At 41.7% G+C, this 27,427-nt stretch overlaps 1 protein-coding gene across 4 annotated transcripts in view; it reads left to right on the forward strand.

Annotated features, from left to right (window-relative positions):
• Positions 1–27,427, forward strand: part of AGBL1 (AGBL carboxypeptidase 1) — a 263,897-nt gene that overhangs the window by 36,605 nt on the left and 199,865 nt on the right. For 2 of the 4 annotated variants that reach the window (XM_085070420.1, XM_085070421.1), the window contains exons 6-11: positions 7,852–7,889; positions 16,406–16,614; positions 21,775–21,955; positions 22,883–22,956; positions 24,912–25,028; positions 26,019–26,620. In XM_085070420.1, the coding sequence (XP_084926546.1) occupies positions 7,852–7,889; positions 16,406–16,614; positions 21,775–21,955; positions 22,883–22,956; positions 24,912–25,028; positions 26,019–26,620 (1,221 nt within the window). The remainder of the gene's footprint in view (positions 1–7,851; positions 7,890–16,405; positions 16,615–21,774; positions 21,956–22,882; positions 22,957–24,911; positions 25,029–26,018; positions 26,621–27,427) is intronic. The other 2 variants (XM_085070423.1, XM_085070422.1) reach the window with 1 other exon arrangement.

Consider the following 27,427-nt stretch of genomic DNA (forward strand, 5'->3'; position numbering starts at 1 on the left):
GATCAAGGAAGAGGATGCTTTCTCAGTCCTTCAGCTTCACAATTCATGTCCTTTTCAAGTCTCTTATGTTGTACACATTTTTTAAATTAGCTTCTCTGAAAGATGTTTATTTCTTTGGTTAAAAAGACCAACAAAACAAAAACGTCAGACAAAACAAACCTCAAAATTCTGAAAGCCGCAGGAACAATTAAAATGAGAACTCAAGTTTTCCATCCATTGCAGCAGCTTAGCTCCATGCAGGACAGGAAACCATTCAAAACACAGCTCAAGAGCACCTTTCATTACAAAGTGCTTTTTAAAGATGTTGTACCCTGAGATTACTGCTGCCTTAGAGATGGTTTGTACTAACCAGCAGCCAGGGAGAGTTACAGCTCTTAGCCTTGATTGCATTGAAACCAGCCTCCCTTCTGTGCTCTCAAATAGCTCTGGGCAAAAGCAGTGACGTGTTAGGTACCTCTCTACCTTGACTGTTGGCAGCACAAGCTGACTTTGGACATTTCTTTGCCAGTAATTGATAATATCCATAAAATGAAAATCTTGTTGTGGTTTGCCAGCAATATGGTGTGTGTGCAGCCTTATTTTCTGGCGTCATAAACCCCTGGGTACCCCCAAACTCTCCCATAATAGTTCACCATCAGAGACTCCCCAATGGCAAAGCACCTGCAGTTCAATTTCTCTTAATGAAAGATGTCCCAGTGGCCCTGCTGAGATTTGAGCCCAGGGCTCCTGGGTATGTCACCAAGAAGTGATTTCATCATGCCCTGAGCAGGGGGCACAGATTGTGTCCCTCTGGATGTACACAGCACTTGGAAAAGTTTGAGGCTGAATGATCCAGAAGTAAGAAAAATGGGGCTGGGTGTCTTCCCTCATGTGTGGAGCACACACTCTCCTGTCAGCAGAGCCTTCCTATCAGCTCCTGTGGTTTCCAGAGCAAAAGCTGCTGGGAACGGATGAGCTACAAATAAAATGACAGCTAAGGAGTGAGCCAAGAGAACACCAGGCTCTTTTGAACTGAGTAGTAACTGGATTGGGAATGAAAGACAGCTGCCTGGGGAAAGGAGGGGGATTTAACCACATTCCCTGACACACTTTAACTGTGTATGAGATGTTCTGTAGGGCTCTGCTGGCGCTTGTTAGCAGATGTGGCCTTGATGAGTGTCCTCAGCACTCCTCTTAATCAATCAAGGACAGTATTGAGCCCTTTTCCCAGTGCCCCTACATGTGTCTCTGGGGTGGGAGAGCTGGGTTCTCACACTGTCAGCCTGGAAGTGCCTGGGTGATGAATTTGTTAAGAATTCTGTCTGATTGTGAACCTTCCAGCCCCTTCATCTTGATGTGAATGACAAACTGTCACAGGCTGCCTCGGCCATACTGGTGACATCTGACCCTGGAGAGGGAGCTGACATAATCTTCTGAGGTCTGGCTTCTGCCTGGGGAGGCAGTGCCAGCTCTGCACTGCATTGTAAGAAATGCCTGACCATTTTTTTTACAAGGTTTTAAGCGTATTTCATGTACCTTGTTCTTCTTTGTTACTACTTTGAAGCTAATTTAATTTAGAGCTGTAAAGAATAGCTTGACTTTTTAGGATACAGCTGCCTCTCCTTCTGTACTTGTTGTACACAAGAGAAAGTAGGATACTTGTAAGGATGCCTGGAGGATAAGCCTGGAGTCACCCTTCTTTCTGGGAGGCAGAGATGAAAGAGGCTGGAAGCCTATAACTTTTCACTGATTTTAACCTGACAGGCTCCAGAGCAGGCAGAGATGTTTCGAAGACGAAGCAGTGAAGGCTTTGAGCTGAACCTGGGAACTCAGACATGCTGGGCACTGGAATGGATGTATCCATTAGAAAAGGAGGGTGTGATTTTATTTATTTTTTTTTAATTTCCCCCCCCCCCCCATCTTTCAGCATTACACTAAAAGCACATCTGTACACAACAGCTGGATCGCCAAACTCCACCTGTTGGCAGTGTGTGGGACATTGCAGACTGTGAGCAAACTGCCTTTTTTAGTTTTAATGCCTCGCTAACAAGCTGGAATTAAAGTGGACAACGTGATGGGTGTTTTTGCATAAGTCCTAGACTAGCACTGCTATGAAAATGCCAGCAGCATAAGCAGCTTTTGCCCACCCATATTTCCAAGACTTGTGAAGCTGCTGGTTTTAAGTCTTTAAAACAAATCACTGTGCAAGTGCCTGGATATTTAAGATCTGTATTTCTGGGCCATGAGGGAAATGACTTTCAAGGCATCTGCCTCGGATGAGATCTACCTTCTGGTAGGATTTATAAAGCACCTATTGCCGTGGTGCCTGCGTGTTGTTTCTGAATGTCTCTCAGCTGTCAAATGTGAAATTGTCTTTAGAGTGAGTGGCTCTGTGACTGTATAAACTCCAGCAGTTAAGTACAAGTCCCAGGCGTCTGAGGCAAAATGCAGCCAGATAATGTACACTCGAGGACACAATTCCTCCCGGAGAGAGGGGCTTTGGAAGCTTGGGGGTTTCAAGCCTGTGAGCTGTGATACCTTGAGCTCTGAGCCAGGGGTCCATTGTGCCAGGGGCTGTACAAATACCTGTTGCAGGGTCCCTTCCCCACACTGCTTTTGATATAAATAAACATGACAGCAACAAGTGAGTATATGTGAGATAGCAGGGTGAAGGGCAGGAGGAGTTGAGCAACATGGGTTGCCAGGCAGGGGCAGAAGCTTTTCTTGCTTTACTATAAAAGTAGTGCTTTATGTCTTTATCAGGTGTGATTGTTGTAAGGAATTAAGCATCAGGCTGAAAAGGTTTATAATAAAGCACCAAGTCATTAGCTTTCATTTGATAATTTGAGGAGGATGTTCTGTGTTTTAGCATGTAGAAAGCACAATTTCACAGAAGGAAGGATGGTTAAATTACATGGGGGCTGATCTGCAGAGCCCATTTGGTTCATTTCTTTGTTCAGTCTTTGGCTTCACTGCTCTGCCCTGTCCTTAGTCCCAGGCTAGACTTGGATGGGTGTGCACCAACATCAATGTGTCCTGGGAGTCTTAAAATCCCTCTGTGCGGTCAACCATGCATCTCTTCTGGAGTGAGGGTTTGCATTTTCAGAAGTCCTTCTGTTTTCCTCAAGAGACAGAAACACAGGCACAGCACTGTCCATCACAGTGCCTTGTGCCACAACCTGTGAGCTGAGATTCGAGTGCAGAAGAAAACTGAAGACATCTTGGCTTTCAGGCTCCTCTGCCTGCAGTGATTTCCAGCAAAAAATATCCTGGCAGTTCAGATCTGAAAGGGTGACCTAGGCACAGGATTCCTCTGTCCAGGCTTTTTAACAGCCTGGTTTTATTGGCTAATCCAATAATGCTTTGGCTTGGGACATGGAGTTTTTCTTTGTTGTTGCTCCTGGTTCCTAAGCACAGGATCTGGAAGTTGCATTTGTCTATCTGTCTGCTAGTTGTACTCCTGCCCAGATATCCAAGCTGCTGACTTGGAAACACTTCAAAGTTTTCCATTCTTCAGAGTGGCTGTCTCCACTGCTGCTACAGGGAGTTTTTAATGTTTTCTGATTATGGAGCAGCATTTATTATTATGCTTTATAAAATAGCACAACTTTATTTATACTTTTTTTTTTAATATATAAATGAGTCTTCTTTGGGATACACTGGACTTGACAAAACAGCTAAGATTTTGCTAATGTATTACCACAGAAAACAGAAAATCAGAGGAAGGCATCTGGACAGATTTGGCAGGTTTTTTAATGATTTAATCCATTTTTGCCCCCCTCATCTCCCTTCCATTCCTTCTCAAGACAAATGCAGAGATTTGCTCTGGGCACACTATCAAATTCTGTGGTCTGGCATATGGCTCATCAAGTCATCTTTCTTGTGCTCTTAAACTTTTCCTCCTGTTCTTATCTTCCTCCCGCCCTGTCCTTGCTTTCGTGCACAATTTATGAACTCCTGTCTCTGTCTTTCTGTCCCAGGCTTACTCATTTCATATCTCCTGATGCCAGCAAAGATGCTGTTGGTTTGCCATATGGTGCTAAGAGGTGCTGATATTATCACAAACACCGTTTGCCTGCCTTGCTGTAGCCCTACTGATGCTTTAGTGTTCCTGCTGCTGCTTTCAGTGAAAGCCTATTCTGCTTCTGTTCCTCTCCTATGACTTATTGTTTCCAGTGGAGTGTTTTCTAGACTTGATTTTGTGCAGCATCAAAGATAGGTAATATTCTGGGGATGGCTAACACCTGACTTAATGTGCAAATTAAAATGCTGATTGAAAATCCAAACTTAAATGCAGGTAGTTGTCTCTCTACACAATGTAGGTGTGAAAACCTTTCCCGGGATAATTATAAATGCTAAGAGTTTGTGCAAGTTCAAAAGTTCTCAGGCAAATATTTGGGAGCAAAATCAGCTGAGAGCTGAAACCCCTCCTAAAAGCACCATTGCTGGTTATGGGATCTCTGGACTGCAAGCTGCTGGAGTTTGAGTCTCTTCTGCAAGTCCAGCACTGTTTCTGTTGTGGCCTTGCATACTTTCCTTGGCACTGTTGGCCATAGGACTCTTTGGACTTCCATCTTAAGCTGGTGCAGCTGCTCTTTTCTGGGCTGGCTGATTAACTTTGCACTTAGAATACATGTTTCTCATTTCATTCCCATTATATCTATGTTTAAAATGTAAGGCTATAGGGCTACAGTCATTCCTGGGTCACTTTTCTCAGACCCTTTCCTCCTTGGCAACTGGGCCTGGCAGTCCTGTTATAAGCAATCCAGGCTGCCTTTTCAAAGTCATTAGGTTGTTTGTCCCATTGCTGCCAAGAGGATGTTTCATGCCTTCATTTTCCAGTGCTTAAAACCCATCCTTTCAATTCCAGCTAAATTTATTCATGGCCATTTTATATCCATTTGTCCTAGTGCCAAATTTTTTTCTTCAGCCTAAGTGTCTCGCTGCCTTCCTCAGTGTTTACTTCTCTGCCACCCAGTGAGTCTGTGGGGAACAATCCAGTTGTCTCTTGGCCATCATTTTGTTAAGGTGACTAAACTGTGATCTTTAAGACTCCTAATGAGTTATGTCTCCGTTACCATAATGATTTCCTTGGCACATTTCTGCATGGTTTCTGCTGAGCTCTGCACACAGCTGTTCAGGTGAAGCCTTGTATGAGAACATTCATGCTTTCCCTTGTCCACTGGCAGTGGCTTTTCTGAGACCTGATCTGTCCTTTTCATGGTTGTCACCCTGCTGGTCATGCTTGTCCTCATCTCTTAATGGGCTCATATATCCAGGGTGTCCTTCTACTCATTTCCAAATTATGAGCCCCTGCTCGTAACAGTAATCCTTATTAAACCCTAAATGCTTAACCTTGCACTTTGACTATTACATTTCATCACATTTCTGTTCCTTCAGAACTCAAGAACATCTTGTTACTCCTGAAAGATATTCTGAACTCCCTGCTATTGGCTGCAGCTCCTGACTTCACACGGTCAGCAGATTTTGTTAGTATACTCTGACTTTTTGTGCCAAGGTCATTAATGAAAAGATGAAATAAGATCAGTCTGAAAAGATCCTTGAGGACTTCCACACATAAGTTCCCTCTAGACTAATAATTCCTCTTCCAGCACAACTCCTGTCATTGAGCCTTTAACCAATTCCTTTCCCACATTGTAATTCTTACAGTAATCCCCATGTTCTCCAGCTTGGCTAATAATTTTCAGTGTGGCACCATATCAAATGCTTTATTGAAGTACAGATAAATTAGACCTACCACATTTCCCTTGTGTAGAAAAAAATCAGTTATTTTATCAAAGAAAGATACCAAGTTAGGCTGACTTGATCTACTCTTCCTAAGTCTGTTTTATCCCTTAAACTTCTTTTACCTGTTTTGCAGTTTATCCTTGTCTTTTATTTTCTTTTTCTCTCAAAATCTGTTCTAAAGCAATGCATATCATTGGCATCAGTCTACTGGGCCTGCATAGATAGTAGGAATTGGAGATCAGACTATCTGAGAACATGCTCTGGGAGTTCTGGGACCCTTTGAGGATGAATGAAGTTGTCTGCATACAATGTGGTTCACTAACCCCCCAAAAAGTATTGGAAGATCCAGATTTGCTGATTTATTGGCTGATGGGAGGTTTGCTGGCAGTGTTGACTTTGACAGTGGTGTAGCTCTGCTGAAACTCTTGGCAATTCTCATTAGCACCTAGAAAAGAAAACAGATGCCTAGAGGAAATTCTGAGAACTCTTCTGCTTGGAGCCAGAGATACTCTGGTCATTCCTTCATTGCTCTGCTGCTCTGGCATGTGATTGAGACATCACATTAGGCCTGTAAAATATAGGTATGGAAAGCAGTCTCTTTTTACAAGACACGTACTGGGGTGTGAGCTTTGGGAGATGCTCTGGGTGGAATTTCAACTTGCTTAGAGTTGTTTACTTTGTCCCAGACATTAAACCTCGGGAGAGACTGAGTGCTCAGTGGTTGTAGAGTATTCCTTTTCTAAGCAGAATAGCTGGGGGATGACAGGACTCCTTCACCATCTGAGTGATTGCTGTTTAGTTGGAGCTAAAGAAGTAATGAAAGCATGACTGTGCTTCCTCTGCTGAGATTTTTTTAGCTACAGATTTCCTGTTCTGTCTGTGCTTGTGTGCATTTCCTTTGCAGTTTGTAAAGCTGTTGTTGAACTCTGACAAATTCATTATGAAAGAATGATTTTAGATGGAGATGTTGACCCAGTATCAGCAAGAACCACACCTTGAATCTTTTAGTCTCAGCTGCTGTTAGGACACATGACAAGCAGCAGCTTAATGACAAAAAATATTTATTTTCTGCAGGATGATAATTGGCTCAGTATGGAATTTAATACAATGTTATTTGGGGATTGGTTTGTAAAGAGATTACATTTTAAGGAATCCTTGCACATGGAGGTTTTTGTAGCTGTACTTATTTAATCAGCTCTGGGCACTTGAAACTTCACAGCAGTAAGCCAGGTTAGAACAGGGATCTTGATCCAGGAGAACATGACTGCAAAAGAATCTTCTGTGAGACAGGTGGGATGGAGATTTTACCAAATGGGGAAGGAGCTTGCCTCTGGATGTTGGGGACCAAAGATGTCTCAGTTCAGCTTCTCAAGCTGCAAATGTTAGTGACCATCTCCCTATCCAACCAGTGCTGTGCTGGCCCAGGGAGGTTCACTTGCTTCCCTACACATTGAAAGTGCAATTTTTATGAAGGTCAACAGAAATGTGTCTGTCCCTGCCCTTACTCACTGCAAGCAGTCTTACTACAGAGCTTTAACCCCTTTCTTACAAGTCCTTCTCTGACTGGGGCCCTTTGCATACCCCTGCAATGCAAGATGTGGCTTCAATTAAAAGAAATTCAAATTTGTTTTCAGTTAAAGCTGGGAGGGAGGACAGGGGAGAAGCTTCTTTTAGGAAAATAGAAAAAAGAATGGGATTTGGCTGGAAATACTGACCTTGATGTCCCAGCTTGATATGGAAGTTATCATCTGCTGATGCAGATAGAAGCACTTGTGTCTGGATTGGGCATGTGCTGAGTTTCTGCTACAAAGAAAAAAGCTCTGGGGCAGCAGTTTAAAGACTTGCTAGATCACTTTGGATATGTGAGTGTTGCTTTAAATTTTAATGGTCACTACAAATCAGTGTAAGAGTAAAGCTAGAGGGCTAATGATCTTTTAGAAGAACTGAGTCAGCTGCAGAGGCTGGATCCTCTGTTGGTGTAAAACATTGTGGTTCTGTCAAAGTCCATCATAAGCTGTCAGTTTAGACCATCTGGGAAGCCTGGCCCAGAAGACTGTGAAGATGAAGGTTACAAAAATTATTGAAGAAATTGACATAATTTCTCCATCTCTCTTCTTTCCCCAGGGCAGCCATTGGGGCTCTGGCAGCTCTGCTGAAATCAAGTAAGCTTTTTTCTTCATATTCTTTCTGACTTTTCTTTCTGTGCTGTGCTGCTGGACAGAATGATCCTGTTGATTCTTGTTCTCCACTGCTATTCCCTCTTCCCTTGGTCCCAAAGAGCAATGCTGCTTCCATTGAAAGGTAGAAAAGGACACAAATAACAGTAGTGTTGTTTAGTTGTCAATGGTAAAGTGATTTTAGGAAAAGGCATCATCTGTTTTCAGCCTTTTCTTTTTTTTTTTTTTTTTTATTTTTAAGGCACTGGAACTGCAATTTAGGAAATGGTGCTGATACTGTAAAATCCAATGGAGCACCATGTACCAGAAGTCAGCCTGAACTGTGTTTTTGGATGATTTCTGCAGTTCTGAGTGGCCAAGAATGTCTTCTAGTTTCCTCTTTGTCCTGTGGTTCAGGACATGAGAAGCTCCAGGCTTTTGGAGTAGACTGCTCTGGTAGCTGCATAAAAATGAGCAGGTTTTGTCTTTTGGGAGGTGTGGGTCAGGAGATGTGAGAAACAGCTCTGGTTCTTTGAGAGAAATGCACCACGCTTGGAAAAGGGATTAATTCTTTTTCAGAATTGCACCAGGACATCTTTCTTTGTCCCACTTAACATATTTGTGGCCATGGCCTCAGCACATCGAAGTGTTGCAGGGCTCTCAGAAAGTTAAGAAGCAAATCCGGTGAATGCCATAGCTCTTGAAAATTGCTTATAAAAACAAAAGATAAAGCTGTACACAGGAAAGCACTCAGAAGCACTTGAGCATGTTTTATTTTAGGTGGGATACAAACTAAATGGAAGGCAGGAATCCTGGAAAGTGCTACAGTAGTGAATTGGTGGACTGATTATTGTGAATTTTTTTTTAAGAATTCCAGTAACCTGCTTGCTGGCAACTGGTGGGGAGATGGTATTTTGATGGTGCTGAGGGCTGTAAGAGACAGGACAAGAACGTGGTCATTCTGGGGGTATTCCTGTCACTTGAGTGCTCCAGCCTGAAGTGATCCAGGGAAATATGATTATACATAGAGCTGTGCTGAGGTTCAGCATCCCTCCTGCTTCTAGCAGAGCTGCACTGGGAAAGCACACAGTAGTTTTAAAGGGAGCAGGCAGATGGCAGTGTGTCTCCCTGATGGATTCAGAAACATTCATCTTCATCTCAGCCTTCCATAAGCTCTACTTGAGATTTTGTCCACCTGCAGAGCCATGGGCTGGCTAGAAACTGTTTGGCTTCTGTCTCTTTCTTAACAGAAGCTGATGCTAAATGCTCACTTATCAGGTGCATAACTGCAAGAAGCAAGATATGCCTGGAAAAGAGACATCAGTGTAAGAAAAAATTACCAATCCATCTGGACCTGAAAAATTGTTGCTGCTGTGTTTCGGAGGGGAAAGTATAAGATTATCTAAAGAAACAAGTGATGGGACACAACAAACTTTATCCACAACAGGGAAAAAATGCCTGGAACCCAGGGAGAGATCAGTGACCTTGGCTGTCTTGTGTCCCTGTATCCAGTGACTGCCACGTGGTGATAATCAAAGAGATGGTGAATAATGGAGGAGTAGAAGTTTAAGTCCCTTCTAATGGCAGTGCTGCACCTTCCTGTCAGTGGAAGCTCAGGTTACTGATATGGAGAAGACATTTCTTGTCAGATCATCAGCCAGGCTCTCACTCCTGACTTATCTTTTTGCAAACATCCCAGAGTATTTTATCAATCCTCACCTGCTGCTCTCCCAGTCACTGTTCCCCACATGCATGCAGCAAACATCTCATAGCAAGTTCTTCCTCCCTTGCTTTGCTGCTTTCTTAATGTCTGTTGTCTCTCCACCATGTTAACTCTGTCTGACTTTATTATAAAGGCTGAACATTTTGGTTGGTAAGTACCTATATTGGTGCTGAATTGCCATGAGAGCATCAGGAGTATTTTTGTTCTTCTCTTTTATGTTAGTCAAGCTTTCCAATGTTACCCAAATCCATTATTTCTTCCTCAATTTCTGCATGCTCCCTAGAGCCCAGGATGGGGAGGAGGAGGTAGGTGAGGCACTGCAACTTTCCCAAAATTCTCTTCTCTCTGTCCAAGGATGCACATGCTACTTTTTTTCCAGCCTCCTTTGGTTTTGATTTAGTTGTCTGTACATCTGCTCTTATTTCTTGATTCAGCTCTGTATTAAGGCCCGGGGAGCCTCACTGCTGAGCACTTCAGCATCTTTAAGACACCCAGGTGTGGAGGGGACAAGCCCTGTCTGGAGCCTGTTTGAGCCGCACTTGAAGGTGTGGGATGCCCTTCAGGTGATTCTTAGCCATGGGGTCTATTTGTTTTAGTGAACTCAAACCCCAGAATAAACCTGGCAAGCCATTCCCAGTTTTGGGCAAGTGGAATAAAACTGGACACTTGCCCGGGGTGTTGAGGCTGGAGGGGATGTGAGGGAGCAGGAGCCACACGGTGGCGATGTGATTATAGGGATCCCCACTGTGCCTCATCCACTGTGTATTTTGGGTGAGTAATTTGTTTATCAGCAGGTTATTTTAATCTAATTTTGGTCGTGTTTGTTATTCCCGACTATCTGTGCTTCCCAGAATTACCAGCTTGCATGTCTTTAAGGAAATTAGCTGGAGCTGGTCTCAGAGGCATTGGCTGAGCAGATATTGAGGGAAAAGGCTGGGGAAACAGGCAGGGCCCTTGGTGCAATGCTTGCCTGGGAAAATTGTAATGAGCAATTTAAAAAGACAGGTTGTGGTGACCTCCTGATGGTGCTTATTTCATGAAGACACTTCTGTGTGCTAACAGCAGTTATTGCTGATGGCCTTTCCCCTCTCTCTTTCTATATCTTCCTCCTTTTGCTGTCTTTATCCTCTTGCCTCGCCCCACAGACTTTCATCTCATTTCTTACTATTTCCTCCCCATCTTACATCAACTAACCTTTATTTAACCTTTCACCTGCTTTTTTTTTTTTTTTTACTTTTTATCAAACCATAAGGATTATATTTTGTGGCTGCTGGCATAAAATAATCATTGTCATTCTTTTCCTTTTATGTTGGCATCAAGGAGGGGCGATGAGGAGCAGAAAGTGATGTTCTGGCACAGAAGCAGATTAGGGTGTGTGAAAGGCCTGCACTCTCTACATCTGAATTCATAGTGCTTGACAACAGATCTAGTGAGGCAGGGCTTTGATCTCGAGTCAAAATACCCCATTGTTAAACCATCCCAATTCCTGTAGCCAGCAGCACCATGTCTGGGATTTGCCTAATGCTGCACCTTGTACTCATCTCTCATCATCAGTTTAAGTCTTTATTATCCATCTCTGGATTCAAACTCCAGTGTCAGTCAGCTCAAAATCCATGATCACATCTTGTAGGGTATTGTGATCAGAGTTGAATTTTGCAGTTCCTTTCGTAATAATCTAAACCAAGCATTGTGTCTGTCTTTTCCTCCTGAATTTCAGAAAGTAAATAGTCTTGATTCTATACTTTTATCTCTCTCAGAAGAGCCACTTTGTGGGAAAGAAAATAATTTTCTATCTCCTTTATATTCCCTTCCCAAAGACTCTTCATTCATATACATATCCCAAACTGAAAGTAACTCAGTGCTCCAGAGAAAAAGGTTGGTTTCATCTCCTGGGGAATGGCAACTTCCTGCTGTTTTGCCTCTCAGGGTTGGTGTAAAGAAACCTAAGTGTCGAGGAGCTGCATTATTCTCTGTTGACATTCTTGATAGTGATTGTTTACTGCTTTGTCTTGGCATGGGCAGTGTTTGTGCCTCCAGTGATGACCTGGCTTCAGAAAACTCAGTGCTTGGGTTTGAGGAAGTCTTCCAAATCCTAGCATCCTTATTAAAACTCTTTCAAACCACTTCAGTCAGAAAAATAACACTGTAGATTATGTGCGACTGTATATTTTTTTTTTAATTTTATTTCTGGTTTTCTGATGAGTTGCAACCAGAAAATTCTGTGAAACTGAAAAGCGAAGGGGGAAAGGGAAACAGTTTATAGGGCACATCTACAGGGCAATCTTCTGGCTTCCAACAAGGGACCAAATACCAACTTCTCTGGGTTTGAGGTGATCCCAGCACTTCATGTGTGACTCTTCTTCATGGGAATGATTAACTTTGTTTCTGTAGAGAGCCCTTGTGCTTTTCTCTGCAAAAATGGCCTCTCAATGACCAAATTAAACAGCTGTGCTCTCTTTGCTGTAGGAGATATCTTGCATTTTCCATTCCCAAGAGGCAGTCACTAGAGCAGAGTGGGGAAGTTGGAGTTTTTCTTATTCCTTTCACTGCTTTAGGGGTCACAGGGTTAATTTAGGAGGGTATTCTTATCTCCAAGCTGTAGCAATGTATGTTCTTGGCATAATGAATCAGCTGAGTGGCATCAACAAAGAGATTTAAGCAGATAGACTGAAAGATAAATATCTCTTTGTTCTGCCTGGTAAGCAGCGCATTGCTCATCATATTTCAGGTTGACTGTAATTCAGTTTTGTGATTAAATACAGTGCATGTTTTCCAGTGGCACCCGTGTTCTTGGCAAACACTTCAAAAGGCTCTGGATTGCAAAGAGGGCTTCAGAAATGTCCACAGAAACACTGGTGGTCATGAGACTTTTATCCTGTGGATGGAAAACCTGACTTTAGAGTCTGTCCTTGCCCCAACACGGGAGAACTCTGTCAAAACTGGGGATTTATTTTTGTGTGATCCTCTTGCTAATTTAGATGCAACTTTAACCATTTGAGGTTTCTGCATGTTGGCTGGGTATTCACATCAGGTGCTTCTGGTGTACTGCGCAGATGATTTGGGTCATGTATTCTGTGCTGCAGCATTTAAACTTTCACTGATGAGCAGCACAGCCCTGGAAACCACCAGTGGAGGGGTAGTTCTAGAAATGTGGGAAACTAAGAAGGCATTGAGCATTTTCCTATCACCCTGGTGTCTTCAGGCAGAGCTGAAACTCTTGCAAAGAATATAGAATGCCAGGGACAGTGAAGACAGTGTTCCCTTGTCAGAGATACCAGAAAAAGATTAGGAAGACAGACTGTCATAGGAGAAGAGTCAGAGATTGCTCAGACAAATGTGATCTAGTAGTTAGTTTAGTTTATCAATAAAAGCTGGGTATGTAAAATATTTAATAAGTACAGATGGATTGGAGGGCAATAATTTCCTATTTGCCACACTTAAGGTTAGTATGGGATGAAAAGATGTTCACATAAACTCACTGTATGTGTTTTGAATGTCACATGCTTGCAAAAAATGTCTCTTACCAACCCATCCATGTCTGGTGCCAGGCAAGGAATCCCTCAGCCTTGAGGGGTAACCTTGAGAGCTGTCCCTGCTCCAGGGGAGGTCACTGCCACAGGTCCAGCTGCTGTGGAGGCAGAGCTCACCTGATGGCTGCAGATATTTATAGCTTAAAATGGTTGATGTATAGTTAGATTTTTGCTGTTAATGTTGCTTTGGACATTTATCAGTGGAGTCTTTAGTGAAAACAGGGTTTTTTTTTGGGTTTGGTGCTGAGTTCCCAGTGATGGCTTCACACAATAGGAGTTACTTCACCCAACATAGGAGGAACCATCCCTGGGCACCTCTGAAAGCTGCATGGTAGGAAAACTTCCATTTCCACTGGACATTGATCATACTCAGGAAGGAGGAAAGGGCCTAACTAAAGAATATCAGTGAGAGGGTCAAAAGACATAGGACATTTTGCCACTTACCACACAGATTGTACATACTCACTCCAGGAGGGGTGGTTCTTGCTGCCTGCAAATCTGTGCTGTGCTGCTTGTACCTGTATGATTCATTTCCACCATCTGTATTTGTGCCAAAATATAGATAGATACCCATGCTGGTGCATCCCTAGATGGAGAGACCAACAGACACAGACAGGTGGGGAGGCCTCCTTTTTCCATTCTGCCTTCTGGAGATCTTGGCATACTTCCCCCTTCATTTATTCACTACTTTATTGACTATAGAACTGAAAAAATGGAAGAAAAAATTAAGAAAAACACTGACAGCCCAGGAGAGCAGAGGAGAATCAATGAAATCAGACAGGAGAAACAAAATGAATGTGGATTTTTTCCCCCTTCAGCAATTAATTCTCATTGCTTCTGATCAAAGGGCTCAGGAAGCTGTAGTCCTGCCTCTCCATCTCTTTCTCACAGAATAGACTATCTCAGCTTCATTTTGAAAAGCAACTGTTTTGATCCTAAAGGTGGTTAACTACTACAGAAAACATGGGAGGAAACAGCAAAATTATTCTGCTCACCTTTCTCCATGCTTCTCAACAAGCAAAACCACCAAAGCATAGGACAGTTGTGTGTTCTGGTCCCTATGGAGCTGAGATTCAAATCTGTCTTAAAAGGTATGAGGAAAAAAAAATCACAAACACACTCTGAGAGTGTCTTTTCTTTTTTTTTTTTTTAATTCCCCAAGAAGCTTTACACACAGTGCTTCCCAGTTTTTCCCTCTTCCTATTGACATTGACACAGAAAGCTTAGACTTCAAGCACTGAATGCTAGAGGCTATAAAACCCTAGATCTAGTCCAATTTCATCTGTCCCTGAACAGCTCAGGGAAGCTCTGAGTCTGATCTAAATTGTCCCTACCTTATGCTCTCTGACTCTCTTCTTCTTCTTGTCATGTTTTATATACTTATTGACTTTTACACAGCTTCCTGAGTAATTCTTCAAGGAAGATTGACTGATTTAAGGGGTTAGTCATCCTGCAGGTTAGTAAACATGACAGCTGGTTGAGGATTAACAGGAAATCATGAATAAAATCATTGGGATTGATAAGGGATTCTCAAGCAATTAAAGTTTTCTTGCAGAGAGTCAAATAGAAAACAGAAATACAGAGTGAAGGTCAAAGGAGGAGGGTGACCTACGTGCTGACAACCACTGAAATACAGTTAGTGTGGGTGGATAACAGCAAGGAGAGGCAGTGCTGGAGCTGCTGGGCAGGGCTGTGTGGGACTGGAATAGCTGTGGGGCCAGCAGGGCAGTGCAGGGGCATGGCAGCAGAGTGGTGTGAAGATGCAGAACAGGATTAAAATGAGTTGGAACCTAGTCTGGGGGTGCTGGTTGGTGCCAGTGGTAGAGAAATTTGCAGGACCAGGCCAGGTAGCAGAAGAAGCCTCCAATCCCTCCTCTGGGTAAGAGTTTGCTCATCTGCTGCAGAGAGCAGACTGAGATGACTTCAGGTGGCTTCTTTCCCCTTTCCAATATCTCCACCTACTTCATCACTGGGATTGAGGTTGGCTGCCCATGCTGCTTACTGCTTATTCCTTCCATGGCTTTTGTTACTGACTTTCTTCAGGCAGCATCTTTCTTCTCTCTGCCTTAACCTCTACCACCTTCTCCTGTCCTGTGAATCCCCACTGATGGCTTCAAAGTTCCAGGTGTGAGAGGCTCTGGCACTTTGTCTAATGAACTGGAAATGGACTGGAGCCCACCAGCTCTGGAGGAACCAGGAGCCATCTGTTGTGAGCTGCAAATGCTGATTGGCATTCAGGGAGCTGAGCTCCTGCCTTACATATGCTACCTGGTACCTCAGCTGACTACTGAGCTCCTGACAGCCTTTAATGTGTGTCACAGCAAGGAATGGCAGGAGCAGTCAGGAAAATTTAGGCAGGGTTGGTTTGAAGGGAGGGAGTTTGGTATGGCTTTGTGTTTGTCCTGAGGGGCAGGGCAAGGAAAGCAGCAGGTGAAAGGATGTGTGTTGGAATACACAGCAGAATTTGTATTGTATCACAAGCTTTGTAGTCTTCTCCTTTCAGTCTGATATCCTGGAGCTACATGATTAAGGGAATATTGTAGATATCCTTTTTTTTTCCCCTCAATATTTTTTTTGTAATTTTCTTACCTATATAGTAAAGCCTTTAAACATTATCTGAATGTGACCTTTAAAATCTTGGAGCCAGAAAGCAACAGAAAAGAAGCCCAAAGTGCTATTGCTCATGTTGGTGTTTTGTTAATTTTTAAATACTGTAGGTTTCCAGAACCACTTGATTCATAGCTTTCATTATACAGGTATAAGTGGGGAATACATTTAGAAGTTAAACATAATTTCTCTGGCTGTGACAGGACTGTACAGCCACAAGGTTTCTGAATTTGTTGATCTCAGCAAGGTGTTCTCTCAGGACTGAAGTAAAGCGCTATGTGAAGATTTTATGCTGTTAACTCATCTTAGTAGTTTCAGGAAATCTTGTGGTGCTGCAACTGGAATGAAGTTTATTAGCACTTGGAAGGAGATATGGGCTCTGCCCATTCCCCACTCATGGGTTGGTTCATCTGGAGGGTTCCTGTTTCCAGACAGACAGGACACTGCTTTTTTTATTTTTTCAGGTATGATCCCAAGAACCTAGGTCATTTTTAGCAAATAACATCTTAAATAATAATTAAAAAAAGGTTTAAAAAAACCCCATTTTTAAACCAAGACCATTAAGGAAGAATGAGCAGGTATTAAAGTCTGAGTTCAAGCACTGAGTAGCCACAATTATCAAACAGGAAAGAGTTTAATTGAGCCTTTTCTCTCCTTTTCAGAGTCCAACAGCCGCCGGGCAGTGAACAGAGGCTACCTGGGTGAATTGCTGAGACTCTACCAAGACTGGCATCGCAATGATGTCTCCAACAACTTCATTTACATTCGTAGGGGGCTCCTGCTCTGCCTAAAGTACATCACCAACATCCAGCTGGGCAGGGAGACTTTCCTGGGCTCCCGGGGAATGGAGATTCTCTTCACAAGTGTGCAGGTAAATGGTGCTTTTTGTGTTTAAATGAGGTGATTTGGTGGCTAGTGCTGGGTTCTGCATCACACTGCAGGAAATTGCATCCTGGTGTAAATTCAGGATAGGACATATAGATGAAAAAACTGATAACATGAAGAAGGATTGATTTTTACATAGTTAGTACTTCAGAAAAGCTGAAATGTTTCAGTTTAAAACAAATTTTAATTCCTGTGTGACACATGGGAATTCTAGTTCAGGCTTTTAGTGCTTCTTTTCTCCTTCCCTGTGCATCCTGCTGTCTGCTTGGACTTCTTCTGAGGAATAATGCAATATCTCACAAAAGACCTAAACAATTCCCCTATAGAGATTTTTTTCTTTACAGTACCCAGATAATTCTCCTCAGTCAGCCTCTTAAACAAAATGCTCATTTAGCCAAGCCTTTCCTAATGAGAAACATCCATCAACAGTTTTTCAGGAGGTTCAATTTTAATCCTGTGAAACATGAAAGTGAGTTCAAGAAAGGTGCCATGGTCCTGTGGATGGGATTCCTGTAAGGTATAGAATAGACAGGTACAGAACAGTGACAGCTTCCTCAGCCTCTCAGCAAAATGCTTCCTTATTCTGCTTTGGAGAAGTGACTTAGGGAAAATCCTTCTGTTGTAGACCTGTGTGATTCCATAGGAGTATTTCCATTGTAATTTCCATTATCTCATTCCAGGCCCATCATAGACAGAAAAGCCTGTCTCCTTCTCCCTTAAAAATACCATTGCCTGCAAATAAACATCATCCAGTGTGGTTAGTTCTTCCCTTTTCCCATCACTGGCATGCAGGATTCCTCTGTGACTCACATTTCGTACTAGCAATGTATGGGAGACTTCTAGAATTTTTTCCCTTCACTTTCCTCATGAGGAATTGACCATTTCTTTAGGTAGGATGAGGTGGCCAGAGCCACAGGACTTTCCAAGAGATGATGGCTTCCACTAATGAGAAGTCCCTGGTCTTGAAAAAACTTTAATAGGATGGATGGAAAGAGCTGCTTGAGGGTGGATGTTAGCTCCTTCCCTCTCCTGAACCTTCCACAGCCCATGAATATTTCTGAGCTAACACCTCCTGATAGCTCAGCCTGGGAGCAACTCCATGGAAGTGCAAACGTGGGGTCACCTTGGGTGAACAAACAGGAAATGACACACTAAGGCTCCAGTAAACACTGATCATGCTAATCCTTGCAAAGGTCAGAAGTGGAGCAGAAATGACAGCTTCAGGGGCCTCCAGTTTGCTTTTTTTTCCAGTGTGTGCTATTAGGGAGACCTTGGACAGGAAATTACCAAGGTTAATAAATTCAAAGCTCAATATTCTCTCTGTTTCTTTTTGATAGTGTCAGTCTTGCAGTGTCTCTCAGAGATGGGAAGTGTTGGCAGGAGTCTTGCAGCCTTAGGAGGTCTCACTCATGCTCTTCCCTACTCTGACCTGAGGTAGAGGCTGCTGCTGTCATGAAAATCTTCGTAATCTTCATGGTAAATAGAAAATGGGAAATCTTGTCTCCTGAGAAGGACTACAGACTGTAGCAAGAGAGACAGATGGGGAAAGAGCAAGACAAACCACTCCTGATTGGGAAAGCAATGACTCTTTGTGTGTAGACAGAATTTTGGTGCCTTTAGGAATTTGCTGGCTGTGGTGATTAGTCTTGAACAAAATCTGAGAAACTAATATTTTTAAGGTGTTAAAATCTGGCTAGAAAAGTTCTGCTGAAACTTTTATTTTTTTTTCTTTATATAGATATATTTATTGAAATGAAAACAGTTTTGCCAAGATGGGTTTATTTTAAATTCCAGTTGGAAATTCTATTTACGAGGCTGGTTTTCAGTTGAAACCTCTCTGGCTGCCTATTGTCTGGGCTGATGGACAGATGAAATACCTGAGCTTTTAATAGCCCTTAAGCTTATGTCTTTACAGGAAGAGCCAATAGTTCAGAGACTGTCACCTCACATAGATTAGGAGTGACTGCTACTTTATTTGAGGAGAGTTCAGAGATATTTTAGGGGAATTTAGAGATATTTTGAATTCTACTTCTACCTGGAATAAAAAATAATTTTAGATAATGAAATCATTCCTGGAAAGGAAATACTTTCTGTTCCCATTCCTTTTTCCTAGCTGCACTTAGATTATCCTGACAGTTAAATGGGATATTCACATTTTCTCTGGTGGTTTTGTGTGCAGCAACAGAGCTGCCTGCTCTGAGACAAGAAAACAGGTTTGTATGTGCTTTAGGAGAGATTGCTGCATGGAATGTTATCTTGCTATTTTATCACTTTTCCATCTGGTTTCTTAAGCTTGCCTTGTTTCTCTTCAACCTTCCTGTACTACTCTTGGCTAATATTATCCTGTATTCCACTCTGTTTGCCAGTAGGAGCATCCAGTAGCATCACTATCTTTTGTCTTACTGTCATATTGAAATCTCCTTTTTTTTGCTGTATATATCTCATACCATAATATCTGAACTGTTCCAGAGTCAGTGGAGGAAAGATTGAGAGCGGAGATTAAAAAGCAGATCTGAATTCAGGTTAGCTTTACATGAGTTTTCTGAGCTAAGGATTTACTCTTTCCTCATTCACGTTATCCCACCACAAAATAAATGGGATAGCTTACACACATACAAAGCAGTCTCCTCTCTGTTTCCCAGGTGCCAGAAAAAAGGGCTTTTCCAACACAGTGATGTTATATTTTTTCAGTCATTTGTAAACAGTGTTACTTTGGAATCTGGGAGCACTTTATGAGCAGTAATGAAAACAGTCCCACAAATCCACTGTAAGGTATCTGAAGGCTTGTTTGCCCTTGTGAGCTAATTTGCCGTAAAGCAAAATATGACTTTGAAATAGCATTATTGAATAACTCCATGTGTGGAAGTTCATTGTTTGGATTCACGTGCCTTGTTCTTGACTATTTAAATTCACTTGGCACTGAATTAAGATGGTTATCCCAAGGCAGGCAATTAAACAGGCTTGTGTTCACTGTTTTAGCAAAAACAGAACAGTTTTAGTAAACTGAACTAGTAGACTGTTAAGAATATTAGCCTGTTCCCACATGTAGACAAACTTTCTTAATATTTCCTTTAATAACAAGCAAACAAAGGCAACCATATGAAAGAGTGAACAAATTGAAACAGAAATAGAAACCAGTTCTCCTTGGCGTTTGCTCTACCCACAATAAAACTTTCCTTGGAGATGCTTTCATAATTTTTCTTTTCTTTCCCCCTACTTCCAAACAGCCAGAGAACTAGAAATATGTATTAAAATTCTTGTAGTGAGACTTGTAAGCATGTCAGCTTTAGATGACTTTTTTCTAGCCTCCCTACAGGAATCCTGGTTAATCCCACTGAATCTTATAATGCCGTTCAATCATACATGAGAAAACAGGGTAAAATCCTGTACAACCAAAAGAACCCCAATACAGCCATTTTCCTGTTCCTAATTATAATGAAGTACTTTATAATCACAGAGTCATTTAGATTGGAAAAGACTTTTAAGATTGAATCCAGTCATTAACCCAGCACTGTCAAGTCCACCACTAAGTAGTGTCACTTTTTCCTAGAAGGAAAATGGTCATTTCATGTTTATGTCCTTTTGCCCCTCTGCCTGGTTCCACTGAATGTTTGGATTGTTTGAGGTTTTTTTTATCCAGCCCAAAACCTAGCTGTGGGCTGTCAGAAAATGGCATGAAGTATCTATTCTGCCCTCTTGGTTATTGCATTTTATCTCTGCCTCAGGGTTACAAAATTACGACATGGTAGTGGAATGTATTGCAATATTTCTCTTTTGCCTTGTAGCACATTCATGCTGCTTATTTAAGTTGCATTCCTGTTCTGATGAGCTCAGTCTTAGTTCCAAGCCACTGAAGAAAACATGCTGAGAGGCAGAGTGAGAGTTGTGAATTTGGGTAGGATACTGTGATGGCTTAGTCACTCTGGAGGAGGATGGGGTTTGGATGTGCTGCATTTGGGCAAATCCGAGGGCTGGGATTTCTGAGAATTGCACCCATTGGTTTTAAACAACTTCACCTTTGTGCAGCACTATCCTTCCTTTATCTAATCTCTCTGACTTTGTTATACTGAAATATATGCCTTCTGTGATGTCCCAGGGGATTTTTGATTTTAGTTCTGTGGGGATTTTGGTTTGTTTTCTTTGCAACAAAAGTCTGAGGAGTTCACTTGCACAAGGGTACAATAAAACCACAAAATATTCTATGTCTTCAAAGTACACTTGGGCTCTAAAAAATCCTTACACTTCTATTTCTTGATCTGGATTATAGCAGCAGAAATTGTGGGATAGTTTAGTTATTAATTATTTTATGACTAGGCAACATATAGTGATCTTTCAGAATAGCTCTTGGGCCTACTGCTTAACCATAGAGAGCAGAGTAGAGTGGGAATGCTCTCTTTGAGAATACATTGTACTCTGAATACACTGAAAAAATGGTGTTAACTGTGTTTATCTCTGAATTTTGGCATGATGACTCTGGGTATAGTTGTGCTGAAGATGCAGAAGCACAGATTTTGGTGTGTTTTGAGAGCCAAAACATATACGTGGGCTCCACAAAGCATTTTTTTTAATCCATATTAAAACCCATTATCACTTCAGGGCTACCAATAGCTGTGTTAACTTCCCTCAATATGTCCTGACTACAATATCTTGGAGCTGAGCTCAGAGATGCTGTGCCTCCCAAATATCATGCAGGGATGGAAGTCCCCTGAGGTCCATGCTAGTCTGTCTGTAAGAGATGGACTGCAGGAACTTGAGGTCTTGCTGTTCTAGTCATATTTCTTTAGTGATAAAAAGGGGAAATAATGGGAATAATATGAAGCAATAGGTGCAGAACTTTCTCATAATTTTCAGGAATGATCATAGTGAAGTTTCCTTTATTTGTGAATATTCCAGAATTTAAAGAATACTTGAAAAGGAGTATTGAAAAGTGATAACTAGACAAGACTATTGGTATAGTAAACGTGTAAGTCTTATAGGACTGATAAAACAAGATTATGAATTTTTGCAGTAGTTTATTGGTTTGAATCATGAGTGATAAAGGCAAAGCTGTTCTCACCAGTAGACTGGCTCTGCTCTGGGAATGGTGTGTGACAGGGAAGACTCTTGCAAGAGACTATTCTTAATGTTATTTTCTTTTGTTTCCTAGGACTGTTTATCTTGCAAAAATCTGGATCCTATCATAACCACTGCGACTCAGATTCTGAGAAAGTGCTACCCCAAGGAGCATCTGCCTGTGGTGACAGTAAAAAGTTCCTATTCCTTCCCTCTTCCTGGGAATGCCAAGGCTGAACCTCTGTGTGAGGCATCTGAAGGTAAATGGCTGAAGGGTGAATTCAGTAGGAGGAAAGGGAGCATGACATGAGAATTAAGTGTGATATCTGGGGAAGGGAGACTTGGCATCATAGTCCTGAGGTTTGCAGTTAAAATTAATCTGATGACCTACAGTGTCACTCAATGGGGAAGGAATTACTCCCAGGTCTTCTTGAAGCTGGGAGAGTCGGTTTACAGAATAAATGAGAGAAGATGAAAAGGAACATAGGAAAAGGGAAAAAAAATTCTATTATCCAAAAAATAATGGATCAGAGTGGGCATAATAGAGGCTGGAGTTGCCCCTGCTCCCCAGTAACAGGGGGAGACATAATTGTGCGTATGCATTGGCTGTTGGGGAGTAAAAACTGCCCTGAAGCTTTTTCAGTAAAGAATTGCAGGAATTATTATCCTCTTCCCTTTCTAAAGTAAAAGCAGATAGCAGTCATGAGTAAATGATGGGAGCTCTTGCTGGAAAGCAAAATTCAGGCACAGGCAGGATAGCAACTCTGCAGGAGAAGGCTCCATGGTACACAGAAGCAATTTTTGTTGCATTCAATTTCATGTGGAAGATGCTGAAATACTATAACAATCATAGCAGTAAAACACCCTAATCTAGATAATACAGATTAAGAGCATCCTGTAATATCATTGCAGCCAAGCAGAAAATCTCTGTATTGCTTTGTAAAATGAGTTGGATCCATATCATGGGGACATTTGTCATGGTTTTGAAAGGCAGTGCTTGAGTCCAAGAGAGCAGAGCTTTAAAAACTGGGTGAATTAGTGCCAAATTCATTTATATGAGATTAACAAATGGGATTTGCTTTAATCAGGGTTGTGGTGGGTTGTGGACTGTGTGGCACACGTAGAAGAGTTTACACATATTTCTCTGCAGGTATGAGAGGGATATTAGGTTGAACACCTTTGTCTCTTTCCTACTTCTGCAGGTGACAGTGAAAGTGATGGAGAGGAAGAGACTGAAAAAGACTGGGATAATGAGGATGTGGAGAGCAAAGAGGAAGTAGGTATATGAGCCATAATTCCCATAATTATCAACATCCTGGAAAGTAAAACTTTTCATTGTCCATTCTGACACTCTGAAAGACTATCTAAGCAGAGAATGTAGATGTGCATGTGGTCCCACATGACCACACTGCATGGATAATACAAGGATACTGGAAAGGAGAATGCTAAAAAGTGCCCTGCATTTATTTTATTCATTGCCATGCTTGTCACCCAGGGTGGTGTGGGTTTGGTGACTTCTCTGTTCTTCACAGAGACTGCCCAGAATCACACACACAGGGATAAATGGTGGATCTTTGATCCACTAGGCATATGCCAGGAAAATGGCACTTAAGAAAAATTGATTTATCATCTAGCCAAGGCTAACCCTCTCTCTATTCCCATATCAGAGCATATTTGGGCTGTGCACCTACCCTAAGGAAAAGGTTAGTTCTTTTAAGCCACAGCTGGTGTGTTTGAACCTATATTACTTCTTTATTTGCTGCTGCACACAGACAAATAATACAATGAATTATTCAATGCTTCTCTGAATTCTCCCTTAGCACTCTCCCTGCAGTGACCTAACTGGCAAAAAAACTTCTACCAGCTAAGGATGAGGGTGCAAACTTTTTTGTTGTGAAAATACAAACAAGCTCATATGCAAATGTGAAGTAGTGAATGCTGCTAATAAGTCTTATCCACATAAAGTGGCTTGGGAAGGCAAATTAAAGAAATGAAGTTGCAAATACAGTCTAATTAGAAATGATTGAGACTTCTGTGAAACGGAGTTCTCATTACTTGCCCTGTCTTTTTCTCCTCAAGTATTAAACTGATGTCACCCAGTGAAAAAAGGAAGTTAAACCCCCCCATCCCCACACACACATTATCTGAGTGTCCTAACTTGCCCCTGTCTGGCTGTTTTTATCTGAATATTAGAGCTCGTCAAGATGCTCATTAGGAATAAGGCTCATAGTGAATTTATCTCCTTCTTTAATTAGTTATTCATTCAGTAACAGCTCCTCTATGCTTCTGAACTATTTCATTATTCATAAGGATTTACCAAGTAGATGTAAGCAGTTTTGGGGGTTTTTTTGCCTAAGAGCTTATTCTGAATATGAGTTTTAAATACTGTTTGTCTGGTTTGCTGGTCATATATCTCCTGTAAAAACCTTGCTAAAGGGAAAGCAAGCAGGGAATGGATAATGAACTTTCAGCTTACCTTTTTTCTTTTTTTTTTTTTTTCTTTTGTATGAGATCTTTTGCACAATGTTTCCTTGTATTGATGTGATTTACGAACATTTTCACAGCTACATAACACATATCCATGCATACTAGCAATACCAACCAAGGTGAAACTTGGCTCTGTGGTTCCATCAGGAGCCATCTATTCTTTTCCATACAAATCTTCAGTAAATTTGAAGCTCCTTATGCATCAGTATGCTCTCAGTGGCAAATCCTGTTCAACTGACCTCACACTGCTTGCAGACCTTCACTGCCTTTTCATCTTGACCCAAATGCACTTCAGACTCTGCTTTGTGATCCAAGTGTTGCTCAGGGTTTGAAATGCCACAGGCACTGGTGCATTCAGGCAACTTTGCCTTTTTCTTTTCATAACAGCTTTGGAAATGAGTCTGTCTGTCAGGAGCAAGTAACCTCTTTGACATTTGGTGGGACATTTTTAAAGACATGTGGAATTATTTGAATAATGCTGTAATAAAATGCCCAGTCATCAATGCTGTGTCTCCATCCTTTCCTCTTGCTCCAGCTTTTGGGGTTTTTTTATGCAATGGCTGAATGCTTGGCACAGTTTGGCTTTGGTTCTCATATCTAATATGAGTGAGGCTACATATTAATGCACAGGAGCCTTTGACTGTGAAAGTATGAGATCCTGTTCTTATCCTTAGCTCACTGATGGTCGAGATCATCTCATGGGGCATGTGTAATACATGTGCTTTTCTAATTCTGTTTCTGTAGGATTATGACTTGGAGACAGATGTGAATAAATTGAGGTCAAGGCCAGTGCTTGACCGGCCAGAAGAGGATCTTGGACAGTATGAAGCATTGTGTGCAGAACTTTCCCAGAATTTTCAGGTATGATCATAGTGCAGTTTCCTTCATTTGTGAGTATTACAGTATTTAATAAATACTTGAAAGGGACTATTGACAAATAAAAAGTAGACTAGGCTAGTTCAAAAGTGGACTTGTACATCTTACATGACTGGAAAGCCAAAGATTATGACTTTTTGCAGTAGTTTATTGGTGTGAATCATGAGTGATAAAGGCAATGATGTTTGATGCACATTTGTCTGGGTGTAGATTAAGTAAGCACTGTTGAATCAATTGCCACATGAGAAATCTGTCAGATAATTTGTATCCTTGCTGGCAATTTCAACAGCAATATCAAGATCAGAATGAGATGTGAAAAATAAATACTGTCAACTTGTGGTTTGAAGGAAGAGGAGAGGATTGCACTGCCACTGAGTGAAATGAACAGTTCAAGTAATTTTTTTGTAGTGATGTTTGGGACAAAAAAATAAGGAATATTGCACTCATTATAAGTTTTGGAATTTAGGAGAGCTGAAAAACCTGTTTCAAATATGAATCTAAAAGAGATCACTGGTTTAATGTATCTCCTGTACACACAATATTGTGATATTGATTGTGACCACAAGTAGCCAAATGGGTTTAAATCACACTCCTGCATGAAGCTGGGGGGGTGGAATTTTGCATGGCAGATTGGCCACCTTTACCCTCCTGTAACATTTAGATTTTTTAAAAAATGCCTTTCAAAATATCTTCCCTTCTTTGTTCGAGTGGTTGGTTTTGGTTGAGTCATCTGGGCGAGTCATCTCCAATCAGATCCTTTTGGTTTCTGAGGACTTCTGTTGAAACAGCTTTGTGGATAGAGAAATGCTGGCAGGTGGTTCATGCACTGATTTTGCTCTGGCTGTTTTATTGGTTGAGTACAGTTTTGGGAGATGTGTAAATATTTCCTCTTTTCCTCCTTGAAAGGTTTCCTCTGGAAGGAGGCACAATCTGTCTGTAGCTTCTTTTAATTTCTTCTGCTTTTTAAATTTAAAGGAGCTTGAATTTGAATCTGAGGAAAAGAAGAGCTTGGAGGACAGGACTGAGAATCTTCCCTCTGCTCCCTCTCATTTCATTCCAAGCGCTACTTCTGTGAAACATCCAAACTGCAGATGGAGAAACCAAAGTGTCACAGAGATGGGACCAGATCCAGGGGAAGAGTATTTCAAAGTCCCATTGCAGAGCTGGAGAAAGCAGGAGGAATGCATATGGGATAAGCATGATGAAAAGAGAGACATTGCTGAAGAATCCCAGGATAAAGATTTCTGTGAGGAGGAAGATCCAGCCAGGAGTCATGTGTTTGCTTCGTGCCCTCTCCCAAAAGATGCTGCTTGGTTCAAAAGAATCTTTTACCCTCACTGCGATGCCTTGATCAATCCCAGTGCTGAAGGGAGGCTGGAGAGCTCAGACATGGTTAGAAACCTTCTGGAGAAACACCGAGGGGATATCCCATTCCACAGCCCTCATCTCTATGCAGCCAGGGCCAAAAGTGTGAAGTCCATCCCAGGCTACAGAGAGCTGGCATTCCCGGATTTCTGGGGTCACCAGCCACCTCCTTTCAGCAAGCCCGTGCTGGAGCGCAAGCATGGGGTGCAAAGGTGATTGTGCTTTGATGTAATGACCACTCTGAGAGCTCTGGGGCTCAAAACTGCCTCATGGAGGGAAGGTCTGACTCTAGCCTCTCTGAATGTTTTAGGAAGCTACAGAACAAATTTTTGGCTACCCAAAGATTTGCCTCAATTGATAAATTCATCAATATACTTTTATTTGTGATGGGACTCTAAGCTGGGTTGTGAATCTGTGACCTTGTTAGAACACAAATGAGAACCATGTCCATTTTAGAGATGGAGTACTTTATCTTTTTGGGATGTGTTTTTACCTTCAATTTTACTCATTATTCGGCCATGTCTAGTGCTTGCACACATCTGGTTCTTTCAGGGAAAATCCTATCTGTCCTGTCAAAAAGAATCTCTCATTATTTAGGTGCTCAGATGAGTGGGAAGTTGTGTTTTGAAGTTGTGCTGGGAGAGAAAGCTTTTATAACTACAGTTTTTTTGTTCCAGGTAGGGCTGTATGCAATGACTTTACATTTCTTTTTAGTGGTATAGGGGATTATTTGCAGGCAGCAAAGATGCTTGATTCTATGCTAAACTTTAGAGTTGATCAACACCAATCAAATGGCATTTGTGAAGATTTCTGACTGCTAGAGAGAATGATTCTTGCTGCAGTAAATATGTAAGCTAGAAATCTTATTTAGAGGGAAAATCACTGTACCATCTTCTTGTACTGTTGCTCTAAAAGCTCTGTTTTTATGGCTATAACAACATGTGGAACTGTACAGCTAAAATGGGACTAATCATATCATGCTTCAAGGCATAACATGATTGCTTCAAAGGTCAGGAAGA

Source organism: Lichenostomus cassidix, chromosome 10, assembly GCF_008360975.1.
Source record: "Lichenostomus cassidix isolate B80296 chromosome 10, HeHo_3.0, whole genome shotgun sequence".
Classification (NCBI taxonomy): domain Eukaryota; kingdom Metazoa; phylum Chordata; class Aves; order Passeriformes; family Meliphagidae; genus Lichenostomus; species Lichenostomus cassidix.